The following is a 24,928-nucleotide window of genomic DNA, read 5'->3' as shown; positions in this document are numbered from 1 at the left end:
AAATATGCATACGTGTTCGTTTAACCGTCGGACACTCATTGCTGTCGCACCCTTCCTGATACCGTAGTGTGTGAGTAACTAAACCATTTTTATATCAATATTTGAATCTCGCACAGCTAGATTGGTTCGAGGGCGACGAGAGGCAATTAAAAATATATTCCAGTCCGTGATTCTGTCCGACAAAAATTACAAGCGCGTCAGGAGTCTCGGGTGCAATTAACATAAGGTACAGAACAGTTATTTAAATCAATTGTCAACCAACAAAGTAAATTATTACAGCAACTGAGGCGGCCCAAAAAGCTCTTGAAACATTGCTTGTTGATGTTGCTGGCCGTAATCAAGCAGCTTAACCACCATCCCAGCAGCCTCGTCAACTACAACCTCCTCAACCACAACCTCCTCAACCACAACCTCTGCAAGGAGTCAAGACTAAAACTATGGATAAGTTCACACCTGAAGGTATTACCGCTATCAAGGACAAAGACCAGATACTTGATATTGTCGCGTTTGGATATCGTGATAGAAATAAGTATGTAAAACCCGAATATGTTAAAACTCTCAAGGCTGCCGATTGGATTAGGGATGTATATCGCGTCGCTACTAATACTCAGCAAATCTGATCAGAGGAAGATGTTAATAATTTTCGCCTCTTTAACCAGAAAGTATCTTAGCATATTGAAAAAACAAAACAGGAAAGGAAACAAAAAGAAGCAGAAATGAAGTTGCAGCTTGAAAAAGCGAATGCAGAAAGGAAACAAAGAAAAATAGAAATGAAGCCGAAACTTAAAGAGGTTAAACGAGCAGGGAAACAAAAAGAAGAAGAATATTTTGAATTTGAAAAACTTAGACGATGGATGAAATTATGTTCTTCACCAAGTAAAAAAGAAGCAGAAGAAACAACTGGAAGTGGTCTTGTTACTCGAGGAAGTGGTCTTATTGCTCCATGTCCCAATAACGTCCTTGCCGATGTTAATCGACGAGAAATTCTGATTGGCGGAAAACGAGATCAACGATTAGTAGTACTTACAGGCGGTATCATGCATTTAATGTTTATCGGTCTCTCATCGATTAAATCATTGATGATTATCACAGTGATTAAGGGTATGCAATTAAATACAATGACTAAAATAAGATGATTATGTATAATGCTCAACGTGGACTGATCATGGTCATGGTGAAAATTCGCGATTACCAACGAACAAAGCGATCTACGGTGATGGACTCGGTGATATTGTTCAGGGTCTATTTAGAAGGATAGCTCCAAAATCAATACCGATTGCAAAACAATTATCAATGAAAGCTATTGATGTTGTTCGTGATAAAGGTATTGGTGCTGTCGGTGATGTTGCCAGCAAAGCATTATCGGGCAATCAAGGACAGACTAGCACAATTAATACGACGAAAACCGCAATCAGTTAAATTGCCCAGCACTGAAGTTATGCCTGCAAATGTTAGTAAAATAATAAATCAGGTTGCAAATAAAACATTAGCAGAGTTGGTCGTGTACCACTATCAGAAAAAATATAAATACAAGTCTGAAAGCAGAAAGTGGTCTTCGTGTGGTGTAGCAATTATAATAAAATGTTTAAACTTATATCTGATCCAGCATTTGACATGGGTGCGCCAGTTCTCAAATATGAATTTGTATGTGATTATCAGTGTTATTCTTACGAAGCACGACAGCCAAATCAGCGTGGTCGATTTGAGCTGCAAGTACAGGATACAAGCAGATATTTCTTACCCACTGAAGTATTTACTGAAGTAGAAGGAGAATTGTGCTATGTACATGATTGATGGAAAAGAGATTGAATCCATTCAAGATAATTTTGACCTTGCCACAACGATATTGGGTCTAGCAAGGTATTCAGATGATTATACAAGGTCAGCTGGTCCGTTAATGATGTTTATCAAGGATAATTTTGACCAACCTGATAACAGCCCACATCTTAAAGTACAAGGAACACGAGATACTTCGGTTGATCCACAACCAGTTGGAATGATAGACCTGCCAATATTTTTCAGGTATGATAAGGAGTCAACCCAAATTAAAACTTAGGATTTACAGCGCATCGATTAATGCTTAAAGGTGAACGTAAAATAAAATCGTGTGTAATTCCATTTCACATATCTTTGGGTTTTGCAGAAATGTTAGAAAGGTCATTTTCGGAGACAAGCATACAATTGTACTTGTGATAAAATGTGATGATAATGATGCTATCTGGCACGAAGGTGGTGCAGCTGCTGATGGCAAAGCAATATTATTTAAACTTTCGTTGTGGATGTCGGTAATGACTTCATCGCTTGTTGAAGAGCAAACATTACTTTCTTTTATGGATTCAGGTGGTAAAATGTTATACGAATAAAGTCTCAAGAACATAATCCAATGGCATTTGACAAACTTGGAGTTAATGAAGTTTCCCTAAGAATAAATGGACATCAAGAACCATCTGAAGAAGTTTTATTAAATTTTGAGAATAGTCATGTTGATCGTGTATATCATCGTTTGTTGACATTCCTGGGACGTAATCAAAATGTTGATTACGGTCTACAAATATCACAGCTGGATTTTGCAACACTGTATCCGATTTATTACTTTTCGCTGGAACACCTGGATTTAATTACACAATCTATCGTTGAAATACATTTTCGAGCTCGCGTAAACACAGGTGGTAGTGTTAATTACAGAGCAATCGCTGTTATACTTTCAGACAAAACAATGCTACTTGTAGGTACTAGTGGAAAAATGAGAGTTATTAATGCCACAGTGGAAAACATGTAATGAAATCGCTCATGCTATTAATAATGTCATAACATCATGTTAGTGTCAGATGACTTCTGGTCAGATTAAAAAACTACAATCAGTATCAAAAAGGAACTGTGGAAAAAAGATATCACTTAAAAAATCAGATCACAGGGGGTCAAAATAAACTATCATTGCCCGAACGTCAACGCAGGCACTCCAATCACACCAAACGATCAAATACCGGTGTTAAACTTAATCTTTCTGCGGGTGCCATTAAAGACGCAGTCAAGACCGGTGGTATATTTTCACATCTTGCAATATTCTAGCATTAATAGCCGCAGAATACATAGCTGCTGCAAAAGCAACTGCACTTGGTGCTGTTGAAACTGCTGCTGAAATAGCATTAAAGAAAGCGACAGGTAAAGGAAAAAAATACAGAAAAAAGGAAAGGGTCTAACACTATCAGGAATCCCTGGTACGGAAAAGGTCTGACACTTTCAGAGACACTTCGTTAGACGCATATCGTCTCATTCCTATGTCAAATATTTGATTTAATTGATTCTGTTAAAAAATAAATATCAAAAACTTCAGAGGCGTTTTTATGCGTGATCAATTACCAAACCGATCAATTACCAAACCAACCAAACAATATCTAAACCGGTATCATTAATCTCGATAAAGGTTCTGGTCCAGGTTCTCATTGGACGCGATTGATCCACGTGGAATTGTTTATTTTGATTCGTATGCGTTGGCACAACCAAAAGAATTGTTAAATATGTGGGCATAGTACGAAGTACTCCCGTCTGGTATTCACCATAACCAACACGGACAATAACCGATCCGCCAATATGTGGCCGTGAAGTAATTGCTGTACTCGACGCAATGTCATCATCAACAATACCACCTTATAAAGTCGTGCACGAGTATACAAGTAGACGGTATAGCCATCCACCGTCGTTTAAAACAGATCTTAAAGTATAATGGTATATATTTATGGAAGATCTTCTCTGGGTAAGACTCAGTAAAACTCAGCAAGGTGACTTATCTAAATATGCAATCCTTGATGAGGTCAAGGAGAACTCGCTAATTTTTTTAGTCTTGCAAATGTGGACCAAACTGAAGTCGTCGTTTTTCAGGATAAACAAGGACGATTAAAGACGAGCAATGTCCTTTTGACAGATACTATTCTGCGGGTTCCAGATGCGACCGAAGATAACTTGGTGGTGTTTACTAAAAACGGTACAATTAAAAAATAAGAGGAATCAGTTCTATCAATCATGAGAGAAAATGCTGGACGTATCAGATTAATTGGGGATAAATATGAAAGGCAATCACGATATGAGTAAAAGTACAATTATTAATGTGAGAGAACCAAACTCAAACAATAGACATTCAACATTACAGATAGAATCAAGTATGTGAAATGCAAACCAAACTGAAAAATGTCGTTGACAAATATTCAGTGAAAGTAAAAAATATCGCAGATGTGTAGTTGTTGTTGACATAACTGTGTATTCGGCATCCGCTGTTATCACTGGAACCGGTGTATTGTTGTCAATAATAACAATGATATCACCAGTAATGCTTACACTTTGTGTTTCAGCTGCAACAACAATTGCTGGTGTTCTTCATATCATCTCAAGTAAAATCTACATGTACAAACTTTCATGAGTATGCAATAAAGTTGCATGCAGTGACGATAGCATACTCCAAATTATCTTCGCTGATATCATCATGCCTTAGTGATGGAATGATATAAGACACTGAGTTCACACAAATGATTAAGATTTACGAAGAGGCAATGACTGTATAAGAATCAACGTCCGATTTAGAAAATCGGGATTTAAAATCCTGATTTAGCATCATGGGTTATAAATAATGTCAACGTCGAACGAATAACTACAACAGATCATCGCTAATAAAACTGCGTCACAAACCACGATGATATCAGCAAGCTCAACCAATCCTGAATTTAGCGTGAACGTTCCCACTGAAATTCCAGCGAAAGAAATACCACTAGCACAATTACGAGTATATCATAATTGGCCAAATATTAGATCAAATTCATTCGGTGGGTTGCAAGCAAATAATTCACTGGCATTTATATGGAACTCTCGATTGGCAAGATGATGGTATTCCTACAGGCATTTATCAAATTGAACAAATCAATGATAAAGTTCCGAGCAGAATTAAATCTGTCACAGAAACAAAAAAAATCCCATATCACTATTACGGTTCATGAACCATTATCAGCCGCGATAGGAATAAACTCTCTAGATTATCCTGTAGATAGATATCAATCTTAAATCCGATCAGTGTTAGGATGGCCAGAAATTCCACCACCAATACCTACAGCAACACCTCAACCGAAACGTTCTGACTATATTTCAGATAAACGATCGTATTGGGAAAATACTCCAAATTATAAGAATAATCCGTTATGGAAAATAATAGAAGCTATCCATGAAAGTGGTTAATTACAACCATACTTCGATGATGCATGGTTATTGTACATCCAAAATGCCATATATTGACAATGATATCAAATTTACTTTTGATAATATTAATCGCGATCACAAACAATATCGAGACAAATAGCGCCAGTTATTGACAGAGTATCCTTTTTGACGTAACGTCTACAAAAACAAAAGAGAAAATCATCAAACAAAAAGAACATTTCAGCCAGGTAACATTTGACCTCGAAATCGGTCATCAGAGAATTATGAGGACGGCAATCGAGTCAAAAGGTAAATATTCAGATGGCACTACATATAAGCAAATCTTTCTTAATACATATTCTACTTCAACAAATCCACTATCAGAAGAAAATCGACCGACATTTAGATTTCCTGGATTTAACGCCGATGAACTAAAAAAAATCAGTGAACGTTCTCATCGATGAATATTTCCCCCAAATACTTGACGCATGAAAAAAAAACAGCCCCACCAGCAGATGTTCTCAAAAATAATGATCTATACGGTGGAGGCTGTCATATTTCACCAGGTATTGTTAATATAACACATACGATCGCAATCAATCTTGTATGTGATGTAATTGATGTCAGCTATCAAGTAGATCTTGAAATATCCAGTCAGGCTCAGCAGGGTAATATTTTATATACATTTACACCTCAGGTACCTCCTGGATATTTGATCGTATAAGAACCCGTTAATCCGGTCTATTTGCGGTGTCATAATCCGCTATTATCAAGAATACATTTCAAACTTACTGACCAATCCAGAGGTTTACTTGATTTAAGGAACGAAATTTTGAATTTGAATCTGTATGTAAAAACAAAGATATTCACGTTAGTGACTGATTTTCAATCCTGATTCCTAATAAGGGGAAATAAAATGTATTATCCTTGAGAAAGTCAATGCAGACTTTATTGTTTTTACTGATTCTCGTTCAGATTTCAGGTAAATGCTACTCAAAACAACGAAAATTAGTTAGATTGTATAATTTCATGGGGTAAATGTTACTTATAATAACGAAACTTAGTTAGATTTTGTAATTTGATGCGACAAATGGTTACTCAACCTTGACAACGTCAAGGCAGTCAGATTTTATAATCTGATGGGGTAAATGGTACCAAAAATAATACTTGTAGGTCTTATTTCATAATTTGTTGGGGTAAATAAAACTGAAAATAAAGTTTGTAGGACTGAATCTGAATACATATTATAATCTGAATAAAAATACAATTGAATCCCTTGACAAAGTCAAGGATAAATATTATTATGAGAATAAAAATAAAACTGAATGTGAAAAAATATTATAATCTGAATAAAATTGAATCCCTTGACAAAGTCAAGGATAAATAGCATTGTCAGAATAAAAATGAATCTGAATCAGAATAAATATTATTATCAGAATAAGAATTATTATCAGAATAAATATTATCAGAATTATGTTATTTTTCACCGAATATTGAATATGCTGGGATAAATGATATTAAAAATCACCAAAATCATTCAGATTTTATCATTTCATGGGGTAAATGGTACCGTAAAATATTATAGGACTTAATTCATAATTTGTTGGGGTAAATAAAAATAAATCAATCTGAATAAATATTATTATCAGAATAAGAATTATTATCAGAATAAATATTATCACAATAAATATTATTAATGATTAATGAATTGGCTGGGTTAAATGTTATTAAAAATAATAAAAATCATTCAGATTTTATAATTTGCTGGGGTAAACGTTACTAAAAATGATAAAAAAAACATTCACATTTCATAATTCGATGGGGTAAAAGCTACTAAAATAATATAATAAGACAGATTTCATAATTTGTTGGGGTAAAAGCTACTAAAGATAACAGTATAGGACTGAATCAGAATAAATATTATCAGAATAAAAAAAATCAGAATAAAAATAAATAAATCTGAATAAATATTATTATCAAAATAAAAAAATCTGAATCCCTTGATAAAGTCAAGGATACATATTATAATCAGAATAAAAACAAATCAGTCTAAATACATATTATTGTTAGAGTAAACCTGAATCAGAATAAATATTATAATCATTGTTTATACAATCACTGGTAAATATTAATTATCAGAATTGTCATTGTTTTCATCAGAATCCATTACCCCATACAAAGCTGAAACTTTCGCTGTTGCCATAACTTTCACTTTCACAATCCCCTTTATGACGTTTTCACTACTTTCACATTCATTACGGTCACTGGTGACAGCGCTTTTATTTTCACGACCTGACATAATCTTTCTGAATTCTCTTACGCGTGTATAAAAAATGTTTTTCTTTTCGTTTTGTATTCGTGAGATAATTCTAAATCTAATTTTTTCAATTGCGCGTGAGAGAGAAACGAATTTCTCAACTTCTGTATATTTGAGTGTCGCCAAGGATTGAAACATAGATTGTTGAATTAGTTTAATGAATCAGTATTCTGCTGGTAGTGTACATCTATCTTGAAATTTTCGATGTTGCAGGATTAAAAATCACAAATAACTTTCTCAGGATTCAGTTTATTAGATATTTTTATAACGTCATGTTTTTATATTTTAATTGCAGAAATAATGGCATTAATATTTTCGTAATTCATTATACAATAAATACATATTTGAAATGTAATTTTTTAACAAAAAAAGGATGAGCGATTATCATTCCACGGGGTTACTTTATATTTGTTTTGTTTTTTGACTTTCCATATGGTCCTTTGGTGAGACCTATCTTATGGACTTCTTGGCACCCCACGAAGCTTTTCTTTTTGGCTGACATTTTTTCTGAATGTTTTTGTGTGGGGACTCCTTCAGATTGAGGGCTCACATCACGCTACTTTTTTTTTTGTTGAAGGCTCCACAAATTCTTGCATAGAGACCCACACCCCAGCGAATCCCTAAATGAAACGACATTTTAGAGATTCAGAGGGTTGAATAGGCATTTTAATTTCATGCACACACCCCAATATCAGACCCCGGGGAGACTGAAAAATTTACTCACCGTGTTGTTCGACGTGGTGAGTAGGTGTACATGAAATCCCTCGGAGCCCTCACTTTTTTAAAAGAAAAACCGCGAAATATTCGTCACCGTCGACATTTGTCAGTCGCGGGATTGGAACGCCAGACCTCGAATATGAGAAACATCCACTCTACCACTATACCAATGGACCATCCTTGCTGATATATGATTCAGAAATTATTATGAAGTTATCTATGCTGGATTCCTACAAATGATTATAATTATACTGAGTAAATCATTGTTGTAAACTGCATCGTGGATTTATTTCCATTTTCCAAAATACATCGTGTAAAATAATTGCATATCTATTTCTGCCTTAACTTTTTCAAGGTTAAGATATATGTAAGTCTATACAGCTATTTACCTAGAGATCTAAAAAATAACAGCTGTATCCTGCATAATGGGCGTGCGTGATTTACTGAGATTTTTATTTATCAGGGAGGACGTTAAAAGGTGGAAACACCCTTCTGCTGATTTTTTTGAACTATACAAAATTACGTTACTCCACTAATAGCTAATTAAACACGGACAGTTATTATTGTATAATAGTTTTGATGGCACAGAAAATAAATAATCATATATTACGCCGTAACAAGCGAGGTAACTACTTAATTACTCTACCTGAGAGAGCTTTGCTTGACAGAGTTATCTCCCCTCATTTGTTTGTATCTAACACAATCGGGAGATACTAAAATATCATATATATTTCTTCTAAAACGCCGATTTAATAATATTATTTGCAACATATTGTACCGAACGCGCGCGAATATCAAAATATTTGCCAGCTGCATTAATCGATGGAAATACCATTTTTTCGCCAGTCTCTGTATTTACAGATTTAATCGCCCTTTTTGCAAATTGTTGTGCTTACTAGTACCACCAGGTGCATAATCATGACTCTGTGTAATAGCCTGCAAATTACCCAAGCAGTTATCTTTCTGATCTGAATTAAAATGATCGATCACAGGTCCGTCTTCGATTACTCCATGAAAACACTCTTACACGAACCTATGACAGAAATACTTTTTCTTGCCCCCAGCACGGTATATGAGATAACCAGTATTATTAATAGAACCGACCGGTCTTTTAGTCGACATTGCCTAATTACACCATCTCAAGATGCATAATAATCATTGATGATGGGATGTTTTACAAACTCATTTCACGCCATTTTGTATAATAATATCGTTTGTCTAAACAATTATTTTGAAAATCTGGCTAGATAGTCTTCAGCGTTTTTTATGACCATATCATTGCCGGGGTTAATTTTTTTAATTATAATATCGTTTCAACTCTCTGCATTTGTTATCACCACATTGCACATACAACTGTGTTTCTTGTCTAACCCCAACAATACACTTCAAACACGGTTTTGGTCTTAGACTTCCATGACGCACGCTTTGTAGGTGAAGTCCACATAATTCGTTTACGTAAGCTTTGTTACAGAGAGTTGTAGAACCTATCGTTAGCCACCTGCAGTTATTCTTTGTTTGAATTATTATACATTTAATTATATTTTAATTTAAATATATATGTGTCTTAATTATAATATGGAAGAGTTTGAGAGATTATCTAAAATCGAGCCTTCTAAATCTAGATTCGATCTTGACAGAAGAAACCCTGACTTGCAGGTCATGTGTGGTTAACATTCAGAATCATGCACAATATCGAAGGTGTTGTCGATGCTACAATGAATGACCAACGAGCAGCGACGATTATTAATTATCTTGACAATCAAAGATATTTTTTAGGGTAAATTTTATTGTAGCGGTAGACAAACATGACCCTGTCCGTCTTCACACTGGAAATATTGTTACGTTAAATAAAAATTCTAGACCAGGAATACTGACTGGTATTGACAGGCCGTATTATGAACGGGCGTATTCTGTAACTGCAGTTATATATGCAATATATCCGATAAATGATAAACCTAGCGTTCATGATCTCAAACCAATGAAATTTTCGAAAAACATTTGTAGCCTAGCGAATTACAGAACACTTAATAAACGCGATACATGGAAATGAACTAACGGATCTACGACGTAAAATATAAATGAGTGGACAGAAACAGTTAAAGACACCAGAGCGTCCTTCAAAGACGTTGCTGAACTGGGAAAGAAACCGGAGAGATTTTGTACGAATCGAAATATAAATCGAAAGGAGTTCTGATAAATATTACTGATCATAATGCGCATGCGTAGGCGGTGACAATATTTCCACGAGATAGAACAATCAAATATTATCAAGGAAATATTTTCGATTTTATTAATCAGAATAGCAAAAGTGATCCTGTATCTGTGTGGTTGTTTCAAAGCTCTGAAGATGATATTACTCCGATAAGGTGATAAGGTCTGATGGAAGTCTTTGTATCGAATAAAAAAGCAGATTTGATGAGTTTTTAAGACCTAATGCTGAGATTTATCGAAGAGAATTTCTCCATACGAAAATGAAAGATCTTGCGTTGAAATATACCAGCGACTATGATCCATTACTCAGTAATTGTTTTAATATTCCATCAGTCGCGGCTCATTTCGCCAGAGAGAAAAATTCGTGGAAGCCGACTCGGTCTAATTTTCTCGATCATGTGATATCAAGTTGTGTTGAATATAGACACGGTGGATTATGGAATATAAGACATGATTGTAAAAATATGACATAACTTGATATGGCAGCGTGTTATCCAGGAAGTGTTCTTGGAATGGGAGAATGTTCGAAATATTGTAATAGATTTGGACATCCAACCCATGTAATGATTCGAGTTTATGTAAACGGACCTCTACCAGATTATGGTGTAACGGGTTTTGCACGAATTACTTATTTAAGATTGCTGAAAATATTCGTCCGATTTGTTATGTATGGTTTGGTAAATACTTGTTCGAAAAAAATGTGGGCACCAACTGTATTGTTAGGATACATGCTTGATTTGTGAATTTTATTATCATTAACAGTGAGTGAAATATTAATGTCGTATCTTCAACAAAAACAAATTTGGTTACCAGAAGAAAGAAAAAATCATTGGACCCATCTGAGGATGAAGAAACGATTAACTATGAAAATAAACAAGCAAAGGATATTGGTAGAAAGATAATTGAAAAGTTTACTCGAGGTGGTTCACGTGATCATAAACGAAGCTGTTGCAGGTTAGTTGTTGACAATGCTGAATTAGATTTTATCATCGCCGATACAATAAAGAAAAAATACATATATTAGCCGAGACACAGCTTTCTTGTCAGAAGGAACTAAATTAAGTACAACTGTGAGTTGTATTTTGATAGCGACTCACCACAGTATACTCATTTAAGATCTTCGATGCTTACGTATGTTTCAATAAATATATTGTCAGTGGTGAACATATTCCATAACTTATGCATTAGAGTAGCAACGGATTCATTTTATTTCGATAAGAAACTTTCAGATTTGTTAAAACAACTAAATATCGGCACTGAACCATTATGGGGTCGATGAAGATTGAAGAAAGAACAACTACACATTTATGATGAAACAGCTGATGTCGACTGTAAAAATACTTATTGCGAAACAGTATCATCATCACCATCGTTATATGATGCTATTGCCAGACATAAAACAATTTATTTAAACGGACCAGGTGGATCAGGAAAGACAACACCTGCAGTTGAATTATTTCGTGGACTTGATATGGTTGTATTAAAACCTACACATAGACTCTCCAGAGAAATGAACAAACGAGGAGTTAAATCTCAAACTTATCACATCTTCTTCCGATGGAAGGGAGATATATGGACTCATTAACAAATGGATGAGAAATATATTCCTAAGATTATTATTTGGGATGAAATATGCACGGTGTCGCTGGAAACATTAAAATATTTCTTGATTGGTTACTGACAAAATATACTGTTGTTATCATGTGTGGCGATCATGGTCAACAACCACCTTTTATTGGACCGTCTCCGCGTGAATTGTTGAGGAATTTTGATGTTTATTATGAGGAGATAACTAATGATCATTGAGCGCTTGATACAGAATTAAGAGAACTTAAGAAATTAATTAGACTACAATCCAGTAAAGTTCAGTGTGAAATAATGCCTGAAGTAGTTTGGAAAATTTCTATGAACAATTTTCGGAATTTATGGAGACAAGATGATTTGAGAGCTGCAAGTAGAAAGACAGTTCTTGATATACTTCGAGAACAATTATTTCAGTTACATAGAGAAAATTTTTCAACTCTACCGGTACCATTGTGTTATCGCTCAGCAGATACGCGACGGCAAAATATTAACGTTGAAATTTCAGGTTGTGGTAGCAAACAAATCTTGTGTTAAATGATATTGTTTCAGTTTCTGTCATGTTGATGAGTGCGCGTTAACGATGGATAAAACTCCATGGACGCTAGGGTATGCTACACCGAGTCATTCATCACAAGGATTAACTATTTTTGATACTAATATTTGGATTGTTGATGATCGTATCGAATGGTCAAATTTAGTTTACCTCGCAGTGTCTCGAGTCAGAAGAATATCTCAGCTGCGCATGGTTATTATAGACTTCACAGAACATCTTACTCAGGAAGGCAATAGCGATAATGTAGCAAGAAACAAAATAACTGGTCATAAGCAGTGTGATAAAAAAATATAAACGCAACTTTAACCTTGACGCTGAATTTATCATGACATTGAAACAACGACAGAATAATCACTGTGAGAGCTTTAACACAGTAATGTTGTGACAATATTCAAATAATAATCCAAGACAGGTAACCATAGATAGAATTAATAGTAGTCTTGGCCACACAAGCGAAAATGTGATGCTGACCTGTCTTGAATCTAATCGACGTCGAGGCGCTAGTTCACAAAAGTGAACGCTGTGGTAATTGTGTGTCTTCAGGAATTACTTGTAATTGTACGCGTACAAATCCACGTTGAGGAGCAGTTGAATCTAATCTGTAGATTACAGGTCTACCCGTGGATCTTACCACGCTGGAAAATTTGTGTCGTCACACTCCAAATACGATCAGTGGCTCTTTTCTTTACCACCTTCAAGTTCACCAGGTTCATATAAATACCTCACAATCACATTACCTAGTAATGGATGTTTCGAAATCATGTCGTTGTATTGGTTTATGGTTTTTTGTGATCGCATTGGTAGATTTCATAGAAATCGCACGAGTAATTTCATTATTTAACGCACCTGTCACGCTTGGTAGTCTTGCAACCCATTCACGAGATCTCATATCTTTCTGAATTATTTCCTTTGCATATTGATATCCAAACAATCTCTCAGCAAGTGTTAGATTAAATCGTCCAACAATTACCTGATCGTGATGGATTGCGGTATGTCCTCGTCCGATTTTGACGTTATTTTTGTCATCTGAGATGATACTGCACCAAAAACTTCCTTGCCAGGATCAACCTGTAGTAAATGTAGCCATCGTAGACCACCTTTTGGTCCAGATCCTCGTTGATAAATTCGTTCGAACGCCGATGCAGATTCAGTTACTGCTTTAGTTGATAATGGTTCTCCTTCTTTATATTTACTTGCAACGTCAACGACTGTCAACGCGTATTTGTATGGGCGTAATTGACGTCTACCAGTTTTAATGGTATCGTGTGATAAAAACAACTTCATTTAGAGTACTGACATTAAAATTTGCGTACTGGATTTGTTTAGGTGGTCGTAGATAAATTTACCATTGTGTCTGTCATGCAAACCAATTTGCAGCAACAGAACTTGTGACATTTGCTGCATCAGCATGTTTACTAATCGCTGCTCTAACCCTCCAATATCTTCTTGGGCTATGATAAATCGACTCCATTATAATAATAATCGGTTGATTAATTACCGGCCTCTAATACTAGTTTACCTTTCATCGCAGTGTTTATCTGATAGATTTATTTTTTATGGAATTTGACGTGTGAATCAACTTCACACCTGCAATATGTCGTTGTTGTAAATCTTTATTTTTATACGCTATATGATGAATATAAAACACTTGATCAATAGCATTTATTGGATACTCTCCAGGTCTTGGTTGGTCTCGTTCACCAAGCCGGATATCAAGTAGAGTTCCAGGATCACAGTTATTATATCCAGGAAGACGTTTTTCTCCTGGATACTTAGCCCATGAGGCTCCTGGTAATTCTTCTAATGAAAAAGATATATCACCACCTGTCTTCATACGAGACGAGATACATTTGTATTTGCTCGTACCACATTTCACACACATAATAATAGTTTTTATTAGTATCTACTCGATTCGGGCAATAACACCGAAGTCGATCATCTCGTAAATAATCAAATCAAAGGCCACTAACAAAGTGGGCACCCTAACAATCTCTAATTCGACAGTTTTCAATTTAGAGAAGCAACGGATGGTGAGTGAGTGGGAGAGAGTGTGTGTGTGTGTGTGTGTGTGTGTGGGTGTGTGTGTGTGCGATTTTGATTTTTAACGTGGCTATAAAAAATATTCAGTCATATCGCTACGATGTCTGCAGTGTGGCAGTTTAATTGATGCCTAGCACTGGGGCATCATGCCGCAGACATGTAGCATGATGTCCCACCCAGTCACATTATCCTGACTGACACCAGGCCGACCAGTCATAACGCTAACCTCTTGATACTTCGAGTTCAGGTGTGCTGTACACATTCGGCTCAAGATTGCTCAGCATGACTTTTGGCATTTTTATGTGTATCGAATGACCGAAGTAGAGAGGATGGAGACACATGCATACGCTCATACGGACGGACAAAGTCAATTATACCGGTCCATTCAGGCCGCTTCGTAAAGCTACTTACTTTCAAACACGCAGACATTTGACAGATCGACATCCCATCTCCCAGAGGACAAACATGTTGTCGTCATCCCTGGTAAAGTCAAAGTGTATCCTAGATTGCAATGTATATTGCAGGTTTCGCTACAGCTTGACGATATCCATCCGTTTGAGACAAATGCTGGGCAAAGAGCATCTGAAATTTAAGATATAACAATCATTTATCTGCTGCACTAATATCATACGGTCATTGAATACAAAATACTTTTCCAGCTGTACGTAAACTGTGGATGACTATGCTAGGCAAATTTGCTAAGTTTTCGCCTCGTGATATCTTCGTCATTGCTTTTTATCCCATCGCCCATGGAGTCGATTGAACTTTTAATGACAAAACTCCCAAAAACTTTCGCTCAAAATCCGCAACGTTAGATGTTTGTCTTGCGAATATTTTACATTTGTGGAATATCATAGTTTTATCGAAACTGTGCAGGAAATACATGTACCCAGCTGACTGTTGCTTCGACTTATCTAACAAGGTCAGGACGCTCTAACCACTAGGCCACCGGAGCGGTCTTTATAAATAGGGGTTTGTGTCGTTCTATTCTAAATCTCTACTCAGAACTCTGGCATTAAGTTTATAGCTTTTGTTATTATCTACTCGATCCGGACAATAACACCGAAGTCGAACATCTCCTAAATAATCAAATCAAAGGCCACTAACAAAGTAAGCACCCTAACAATTTCTAATCCGACAGTTTTCAATTTAGAGAAGCAATTGAAATATGAGTTTTAAGGAACGGATGGTGAGTGCGTGTGTGTGTGTGTGTGTGTGTGTGTGTGTGTGTGATTTGGATTTTTAAGGTAACTATAACAATTTTTCAGTCATATCGCTACGATGTCTGCAGTGTGGCAGTTTATATTGATGCCTAGCACTGAAGCATCATACCGCAGACATGTAGCATGATGTCCCACCTAGTCACAGTATCCTGACACCAGGCTGACCAGTCCTAACACTAGTCTCTCGATGCTGAGCACCAAGCGAGGCATCGTTTAGTACCATTTTTGTAAGTCTTTGGTATGACTCGGCCGGGGATCGAACCCACGTTTTCCCGCATCCGACGCGGACGCTCTAACAGCTAGGCCACCAGAGCGGTCTAAGGAACGGATGGAAGGAATAATGCAAATTTGATTTTGATTGCGTTTTTTACCATAATGCAATGAAAAAAATTTCTCTCTCCTTCTCTATTTTTTACCTTTTCATTACTCGGGATTCAACGCGAAGAAAAGAAGCAAGCTAACAAAAAGCAGGTAAATAATTATAGGTAAACCAATATGACCAGATACCCTCCATTCTACATAATTTTGTTAAGTTTGATTATTTATAAGACCAAGATTAATAATTTCATTTTCCTTTTGACTGCCTTGCTTGAAAATAGTGTGATAAATATCATTAACGCATATAGCGGCGTAAAGATCATTCATTGAAAATACAACTTCAAAACGGCGCTTCAAATGACTAATTCAAAAGAGATCTCTACAGCAAAAACATTTAATGCGCATGGTGAAAAACTATGATGAAATTTATAGTTCCATTATACAGGTGGAGGTCAATTAGGTCACAATCCAAAGCAAAAACAGTTAAATGTTACATTTGCAGACACATTATCAATATAAATGATGACATATGGACCTGAAAAAAATATGTTTTCCAACAAAGCTGGTGGGGAATAATGTTAATATTTGAACATGTATATAGTAATTCAAGCGATAATCCCCGAAAACATTTTCTTTTATTTGTATTCAGGATTTTTATTCAGATCATGATGGAGATAAGTGTACGAGGTAAGTTCGATGAAAAATGTTATAGCATAATTAGATGACCATGTAAAAACAAATTATCTAGTTACATGATAGAAGCTGGGAGAAGGTGGGTAAACCTGAGACAAATTTACATCATCCCATGTGTTTACTTTTTAAAATAATAACTTCAAACAGTCTGTCTACGCCTGATACATTGGTCATCACAGCTATTTAGGCCAAAGCCTCCTTGTCATCTTGACTGTCATCTTGCACAATGTATACACTCTAGATTATCTCTAGTAAATAACAACCTACCTGAAAACAAAGAAACCTGCTACCTTTCGTGGCTATATTTGAAATTTTAACAAAATTAGAACTCGTTGGTGTCAGTACTGTTGATAAACCCTAAAAAATAGGAAATAGCTACTTCAAGTTCAGGTGTGCTGTACACCTTCGGATCAAGATGGCTTAGCATGACTTTTGGTATTTTTATGTGTATCGAATGACCGAAGTAGAGAGGATGGAGACACATGCATACGCTCATACGGACGGACAAAGTTAATTATATCGGTCCATTCAGGCCGCTTCGTAAAGCTACTTACTTTCAATCACGCATACGTTTGACAGATCGACATCCCATCTCCCAGAGGACAAACATGTTGTCGTCATCCCTGGTAAAGTCAAAGTGTATCCTAGATTGCAATGTATATTGCAGGTTTCGCTTACACGCCTGCTACAGCTTGACGATATCCATCCGTTTGAGACAAATGCCGGACAAAGAGCATCTGAAATTTAAGATATAACAATCATTTGTCTGCTGCACTAATATCATACGGTCATTGAATACAAAATAGGTTTCCAGCTGTACGAAAACTGTGGATGACTATGCTAGGCAAATTTGCTGAAGTTTTCGCCTCGCGATATCATCGTCATTGCTTTTTATCCCATCGCTCATGGAGTCGATTGAACTTTTAATGACAAAAATCTCAAAATATTTCGCTCAAAATCCGCAACGTTAGATGTTTGTCTTGCGAATATTTTACATTTGTGGAATATCATAGTTTTATCGAAACTGTGCAGGAAATACATGTACCCAGCTGACTGTTGCTTCGACTTATCTAACAAGGTCAGGACGCTCTAACCACTAGGCCACCGGAGCGATCTTTATAAATAGAGGTTTGTGTCGTTCTATTCTAAATCTCAATTCATTAAGTTTATAATTTTTGTTATTATCTACTCGATCCGGGCAATATTACCGAAGTCGAACATCTCCTAAATAATCAAATCAAAGCCACTAACAAAGTAAGCACCCTAACAATTTCTAATCCAACAGTTTTCTATTTAGAGAAGCAATTGAAATATGAGTTTTAAGGAACGGATGGTGTGTGTGTGATTTGGATTTTTAACGTAGCTATAACAATTTTTCAGTCATATCGCTACGATGGCTGCAGTGTGGCAGTTTATATTGATGCCTAGCACTGGAGCATCATACCGCAGACATGTAGCATGATGTCGCACTCAGTCACATTATCCTGACACCAGGCCGACCAGTCCTAACACTAGTGAGGTAGCTGTTAGTACCATTTTTGTAAGTATTTTGTATGACTCGGCCGGGGATCGAACCCACCACCTTCCGCATCCATGGCGGACGCTCTAACCACTAGGCCACCGGAGCGGTCTAAGGAACGGATGGAAGGAATAATGCAAATTTGATTTTGATTGCATCTTTTACGATATTGCAATGAAAAAGATTTCTCTCTCCTTCTCTATTTTTTACCTTTTCATTACTCGGGATTCAACGCGAAGAAAAGAAGCAAGCTAACAAAAAGCAGGTAAGTAATTATAGGTAAACCAATATGACCAGATACCCTCCATTCTACATGATTTTGTTAAGTTTGATTATTTTATAAAACCAAGATTAATAATTTCATTTTCCTTTTGACTGCCTTGCTTGAAAATGGTGTGATAAATATCATTAACGCATATAGCGGCGTAAAGATCATTCATTTAAAATACAACTTCAAAAAGGCGCTTCAAATGACTAATTCAACAGAGATCTCTACAGCAAAAACATTTAATGCGCATGGTGAAAAACTATGATGAAATTTATAGTTCCGTTATACAGGTGGAGGTCAATTAGGTCACAATCCAAAGCAAAAACAGTTAAATGTTACATTTGCAGACACATTATCAATATAAATGATGACATATGGACCTGAAAAAAATATGTTTTCCAACAAAGCTGGTGGGGAATAATGTTAATATTTGAACATGTATATAATAATTCAAGCGATAATCCCCGAAAACATTTTCTTTTATTTGTATTCAGGATTTTTATTCAGATCATGATGGAGATAAGTGTACGAGGTAAGTTCGATGAAAAATGTTATAGCATAATTAGATGACCATGTAAAAACAAATTATCTAGTTACATGATAGAAGCTGGGAGAAGGTGGGTAAACCTGAGACAAATTTACATCATCCCATGTGTTTACTTTTTAAAATAATAACTTCAAACAGTCTGTCTACGCCTGATACATTGGTCATCACAGCTATTTAGGCCAAAGCCTCCTTGTCATCTTGACTGTCATCTTGCACAATGTATACACTCTAGATTATCTCTAGTAAATAACAACTTACCCGAAAACAAAGAAACCTGCTACCTTTCGTGGCGATATTTGAAATTTTAACAAAATTAGAACTCGTTGGTGTCAGTACTGTTGATAAACCCTATAAAATAGGAAACAGCTACTTCGAGTTCAGGTGTGCCGGACACATTCGGATCAAGATGGCTCAGCATGACTTTTGGTATTTTTATGTGTATCGAATGACCGAAGTAGAGAGGATGGAGACAAATGCATACGCTCATACGGACGGACAAAGTTAATTATATCGGTCCATCCAGGCCGCTTCGTAAAGCTACTTACTTTCAATCACGCATACGTTTGACAGATCGACATCCCATCTCCCAGAGGACAAACATGTTGTCGTCATCCCTGGTAAAGTCAAAGTGTATCCTAGATTGCAATGTATATTGCAGGTTTCGCTTACACGCCTGCTACAGCTTGACGATATCCATCCGTTTGAGACAAATGCCGGACAAAGAGCATCTGAAATTTAAGATATAGCAATCATTTGTCTGCTGCACTAATATCATACGGTCATTGAATACAAAATAGGTTTCCAGCTGTACGAAAACTGTGGATGACTATGCTAGGCAAATTTGCTGAAGTTTTCGCCTCGCGATATCATCGTCATTGCTTTTTATCCCATCGCTCATGGAGTCGATTGAACTTTTAATGACAAAAATCTCAAAATATTTCGCTCAAAATCCGCAACGTTAGATGTTTGTCTTGCGAATATTTTACATTTGTGGAATATCATAGTTTTATCGAAACTGTGCAGGAAATACATGTACCCAGCTGACTGTTGCTTCGACTTATCTAACAAGGTCAGGAATTTTTCCGATTGTATCAGGCCACAAAATCAACAACACATATTTCTCGAACACTTACCTTCAGAAACCTAGAACAGAGCAATTGAAAGACAAATATTGTTGCACATTCAAAGATTGTCAGATTCTATCTCATTGAAACGTACTATTGTTAATTGTAAATGAAAACAAGTTTTCTATATGCATTATGTTTATGAGTTTCCTGTATGAGAGAGAGAGAGAGAGAGTTACATGATGTTTATTAATGCTTCTGTAAAAAGCAAAATACCTTTTACACAAATTCCAGTTACGTCAGTGTCCCACTGGCCATTATCAAGACACGTGACTAACACCTGATCCCCGTACTTTGTGAAACCTTGGTGACATTTGTATATACACATAGATCCACTATACCTGTCACAGCTGTAATCTATGGAACCATCATTGTAAATCGGTGGGCATCGGACCTCTAAAAAAGTGACAAATTAACTGAATTGTAAGTGATTTGTTAAATTCACTTTTCTTCTGTATACACCATTTGATATAGGTATGCATACATACATACGTACGTACGTACGCACGCACATACCTACATACATACATACATACATACAGTCAGACAGACAGGTCCCCATGTACACATACATACAAACATATGCCTGTAATAACACATGCATTTAACATTGATTGATTTTTAAAGTCATACCTCCCTGGACCGGGTACTGTTGAGGTCATACAGGGGGCTGCATACATACATACATACATAGAGAACACGAAGACAGAAAATCGAGACTATTTTGTAATGCAATTGCTCTCGATCTCTCTTCTCATGAATATTAATTTTCTTTTGCATTTCTAGTACTAAATAGCCATGTAGCTGTTATGCTAGGGGTTTTCTTATTATTATTTTTATTAATATAAACAGAAATGTTTTAATTTGGGTTCCTGATCAGGTTCAGTAATGATTTTGCTTACTCTTTTGACATATATTGGTTGGATTAGGACTCCATTGTCCTGATGGGAGGCACGTTACTTGCAAAGAATTATTCGTCACTATGTATCCATCATCACACTGCACACGACACGTCGATCCTTCATACAGATCACAGAGAACTAATATCTTTCCTCCTGGGAAAAATCGTGGACAACTTACAGCTAAAATAAATGAAAACGTATAATATAAAATATGGCAAATAAATAAATAAAACGTTAATAAATTCAATGGCTACATACCAACATTTGTCTGTCAGTCGATTATTTACAAATACAGCTGAAAATAAACCTTTTTAAACTTTCGTTTTTGTAAAACGAAAATTCTTGTTAACGTGTTTTGCGATGCAGTAATTGTTGAAAATATTTCGTCAGTTCTATTTTTAAGAGGAAGAAGCTTACCACTCTGTCGAGAGATAAACATAAGAGAATAAAGGGCAGCCTCGAACAAAGAAATTAAGATAGACTGATGGATAATTAATCGGATATAGCCATACGCAATATCAGGTCTCCGAAAGGTAAGCAGTACATACCCCACCCCCAATTCAGCAGACCCTTTGATTCCACTAGGAAGACCACGTCCAGTTTATTCACGTAGAGAATAGTGACAATAAAGACAACTCAATCAGCATCGTTACCTAAGCTATCTGTAGAGGTACTAGACATAAAATGGTTAACGGCATATCAACACACTTATGGCTATACAGTGCCGAGAAAGTTATGGCTATACAGTGCCGAGAAAGTTTAGGTGTTCAATAAAAAAATGAACAAAAGAAAGATATATTAAAAATTTGCAAAAATTCCTAAACAGTAACAAACCGTCTCAGCTGGAACATGATCACACCACCCTTCTCATGTTTTTTTCAGTTAGTCATCTCGTACGACACACTGGCGGGTCTATAGTGCCTTGTCTACATGCTCACACAGTGAGACCTCTATAGAACGACGACACACTGGCGGGTCTATAGTGCATTGTCTACATGCTCAGTGAGATCTCAATATAATGTCTGCTCTCTTTCGGATTTTTTAATAAAGATCTAGCTCTTTCGCATTTCGCTGTCAACTGTCAAAGCTATATTTATGACACGATAAATTTAATGCACATAGAACTAGGTTACCTTACAATATTTCACATGATGATGTATTAATATGATAAATGACCAAAGAGTTCAAGGATCAATGTCCAAATGTTATGTCAATAACTAACTGTACTGACCGTGGTCTCCCCAGATGTTTTATAGGATAGTTGGTGTCCCGAAAAGTTCACAGTTCATTGATAAAAGCACGTACATAAGTACATGGACTATAATGTAAACCAGTCTGTTAAATATATCCATGCTGTGTTAACTCTCAGAATGACTGCTGTTTAGAAATTTAAATTTAGACTGGGGGGGGGGGGGATCTTCATTTGAGTGCAGTCGATTCATTTATATCACAGAAAAGGCATGGCGTTTAAACCGATCGAATCTGTAATTTCAAAAAAAAGATTGAGAAATATATTTAATATTAGTGTTGTATGTATAATTATTCAATGTATAGCAGTAGAAAACTTTCGTGTTGAATATTATTTGCGGAGAGGGGCGTTTGTTTGTCAGTTATTGCTGTTTTGGGTGTTGTTGTTTTTGGATTTTTTGTCTTGTTTTGGCTTTTGTTCTTTGTTTTGCCTTTGTTTCATGTTTTTACTTTGCAAGAGTGGGGTCCATGTTGGTAATTAAAAAACAACAACAGAAAGGTCGTCAATTGAACACCAAGTCGAATTTTCACGAGTGAGGTATAGTGTCACCTTTACCTCGTGGCGTCACATGATCTCGATGTATTTTGTTCAATTTGCTAAACGCGTATGGTATGGAAAAGACTATATTAAAAGCTCGCCACAGAGAAATGTCTATAGAACCGCATGACAATAATTTCATTCTGATTTAAGATTTTTGCAAACTTTTTTTCGGAGATGATGCTGTTGAATAATGCATCACAAAAAGTATCATTGCTTTGGACAGGAAATGCATGGGTTTAGTGTCATAAACTTGCAGCTTTGCCACTATTTTTAGTGCCTGGTTGTAAATTCATCTTTATAAATGAATAGCAGTTTGTTTGGTCCTGGTTACGCTGTAAAACCTTTGCTGACTCCGCTCTGCGTATAGTTATTTTTTCATTTATCAAAGAAATTTTGTAGCATTATGGTCAAACTGTGCAACGAATGCATTTTTGTTGACTCCTTTGTACCTTTGGCGACTTTGACTGTGTCAGCTTTGTTTGTAGCTGGTATTGGAATTAACGCATCTAAGCGGGTTCAACAAATATTGATAGTGACATTGGTAGTTCACATTCTACTGCAAATCTGGAGACCGTGTCGGATGAGAAAAACGAAGAGTGAGGTGGCTATCTTTCATTGTTTTGAATTTACTAAAATCGCAGGCGGAAAAAGCAACTTTAATAACACGCACCCGTTAATGAAAAAACCACATAGTATGTTGGAGGTACTCTGTGAATAGGCATTGATTCAGAAAATGCCATTCGGACGGTGGTGTCGTTTTGTCGTTCCTACAAATAACACATCTTATTATGAATTTCCAGATAGATTCTTCATGATCTCCTCGCGAACTATGCGGTCGTTGAATGGGTGGGGTGGAGTGTGTTTGCATCCTGCTCGATTACAACCGATATATATGCCTTGTGTGACGATGCACGTATTTAATTTTTCATAGCTTTGTTTTTGTTGACTTCATCGATGACAAGTTTGAACTCTTTCTATATGGTATGCGATGGTGTTGAGATCTGTTTCAGCTCAGATGTGGGTTTCATTGTGATTTTAGCTTTCATGAAATTATGCCACAGCTTAAAGCTGTGCCTTCAAGCACAATCACAGTAGGGGGAGCAATAAGTGCTAACAATATTCCAGTTTCTGCCACATTGGCACACGGCTGTCAATGTAGCGTCAACAGCATCAACCGTGTTTATTGCGCGCTTGTACTTTTTGCCGTTGTTCAGCCTGTTTTAATTTCTTAAACCTTGGAGGTTTGGTTATAGCAACATTATAATTGCTCTATAAATAGCATGATATGAACGTTTAAGTAGATCTTTAAGGTGGGTAGCTAGCTAGCTTGTCAACACATAGTTCTAGCCTATCCGCGTGGTATGTTAGTAAGACGGTGGTGATCACATAGAAGGAGTCAGTTTGCTTGATATCGTTCGATCTGGAAATAGCATGGTCTTCATCATGCCCAATGCGTTACTTGGCTGTCCTGTAAACTGATATCTACAAACAGTTAATGTGGGTGTTCACCATAGCCACAAATACCAATGATTCCTGTTCCTTGCCTATGTCTGTTCGCTCCCCATCAGCTTTCCTTTTCTTTTTTCTTTTACTAAGTGTAGCGCGAGTTATAGTTGCGAAAGTCAAAGATAGAGTGGTTGAAAATTCCGACGATTGTGCGTTTACGTTGAGACCCTTAACTGACATGATACTATAGCCGTTGTGAAACAACCTTCAAGGCAGCGTCATCGCCTGCGTTAGCACTGGCCGTGAAAGCACTGTAATAATTTCACCCTCTGAGGCGACGTTAAACTGAAGGGATGGTCCAAATGTGATTGCAGCTTAGTTGCCAACGAATTTAGGACATGGTAGACTGTGATAATAATTTATTTCGCGCTCACCACCAATGGGAATAATTGCCGCAGGGCGCTGTTCGTTTCCATCAGCAATTGTTCCGAGTAAG

General features: G+C 36.4%; 1 protein-coding gene across 4 annotated transcripts in view; it reads right to left on the bottom strand.

Annotated features, from left to right (window-relative positions):
• Positions 1-24,928, bottom strand: part of LOC149804083 (P-selectin-like) — a 50,517-nt gene that overhangs the window by 5,565 nt on the left and 20,024 nt on the right. For 2 of the 4 annotated variants that reach the window (XM_089954012.1, XM_089954013.1), the window contains exons 5-9: positions 21,198-21,377; positions 20,512-20,691; positions 19,717-19,899; positions 17,392-17,574; positions 15,015-15,185 (exon numbers count right to left, since the gene is read on the bottom strand). In XM_089954012.1, coding sequence (XP_089810138.1) covers positions 15,015-15,185; positions 17,392-17,574; positions 19,717-19,899; positions 20,512-20,691; positions 21,198-21,377 — 897 coding nt within the window. The remainder of the gene's footprint in view (positions 1-15,014; positions 15,186-17,391; positions 17,575-19,716; positions 19,900-20,511; positions 20,692-21,197; positions 21,378-24,928) is intronic. The other 2 variants (XM_089954014.1, XM_089954015.1) reach the window with 2 other exon arrangements.

The sequence above is a fragment of the Sinohyriopsis cumingii genome, chromosome 3 (assembly GCF_028554795.1).
Source record: "Sinohyriopsis cumingii isolate HCF-2022 chromosome 3, ASM2855479v2, whole genome shotgun sequence".
NCBI classification, from domain to species: domain Eukaryota; kingdom Metazoa; phylum Mollusca; class Bivalvia; order Unionida; family Unionidae; genus Sinohyriopsis; species Sinohyriopsis cumingii.
The sequence above is the reverse complement of the archived record's forward strand: the minus strand, read 5'-3'. Positions and strand labels throughout refer to the sequence as shown.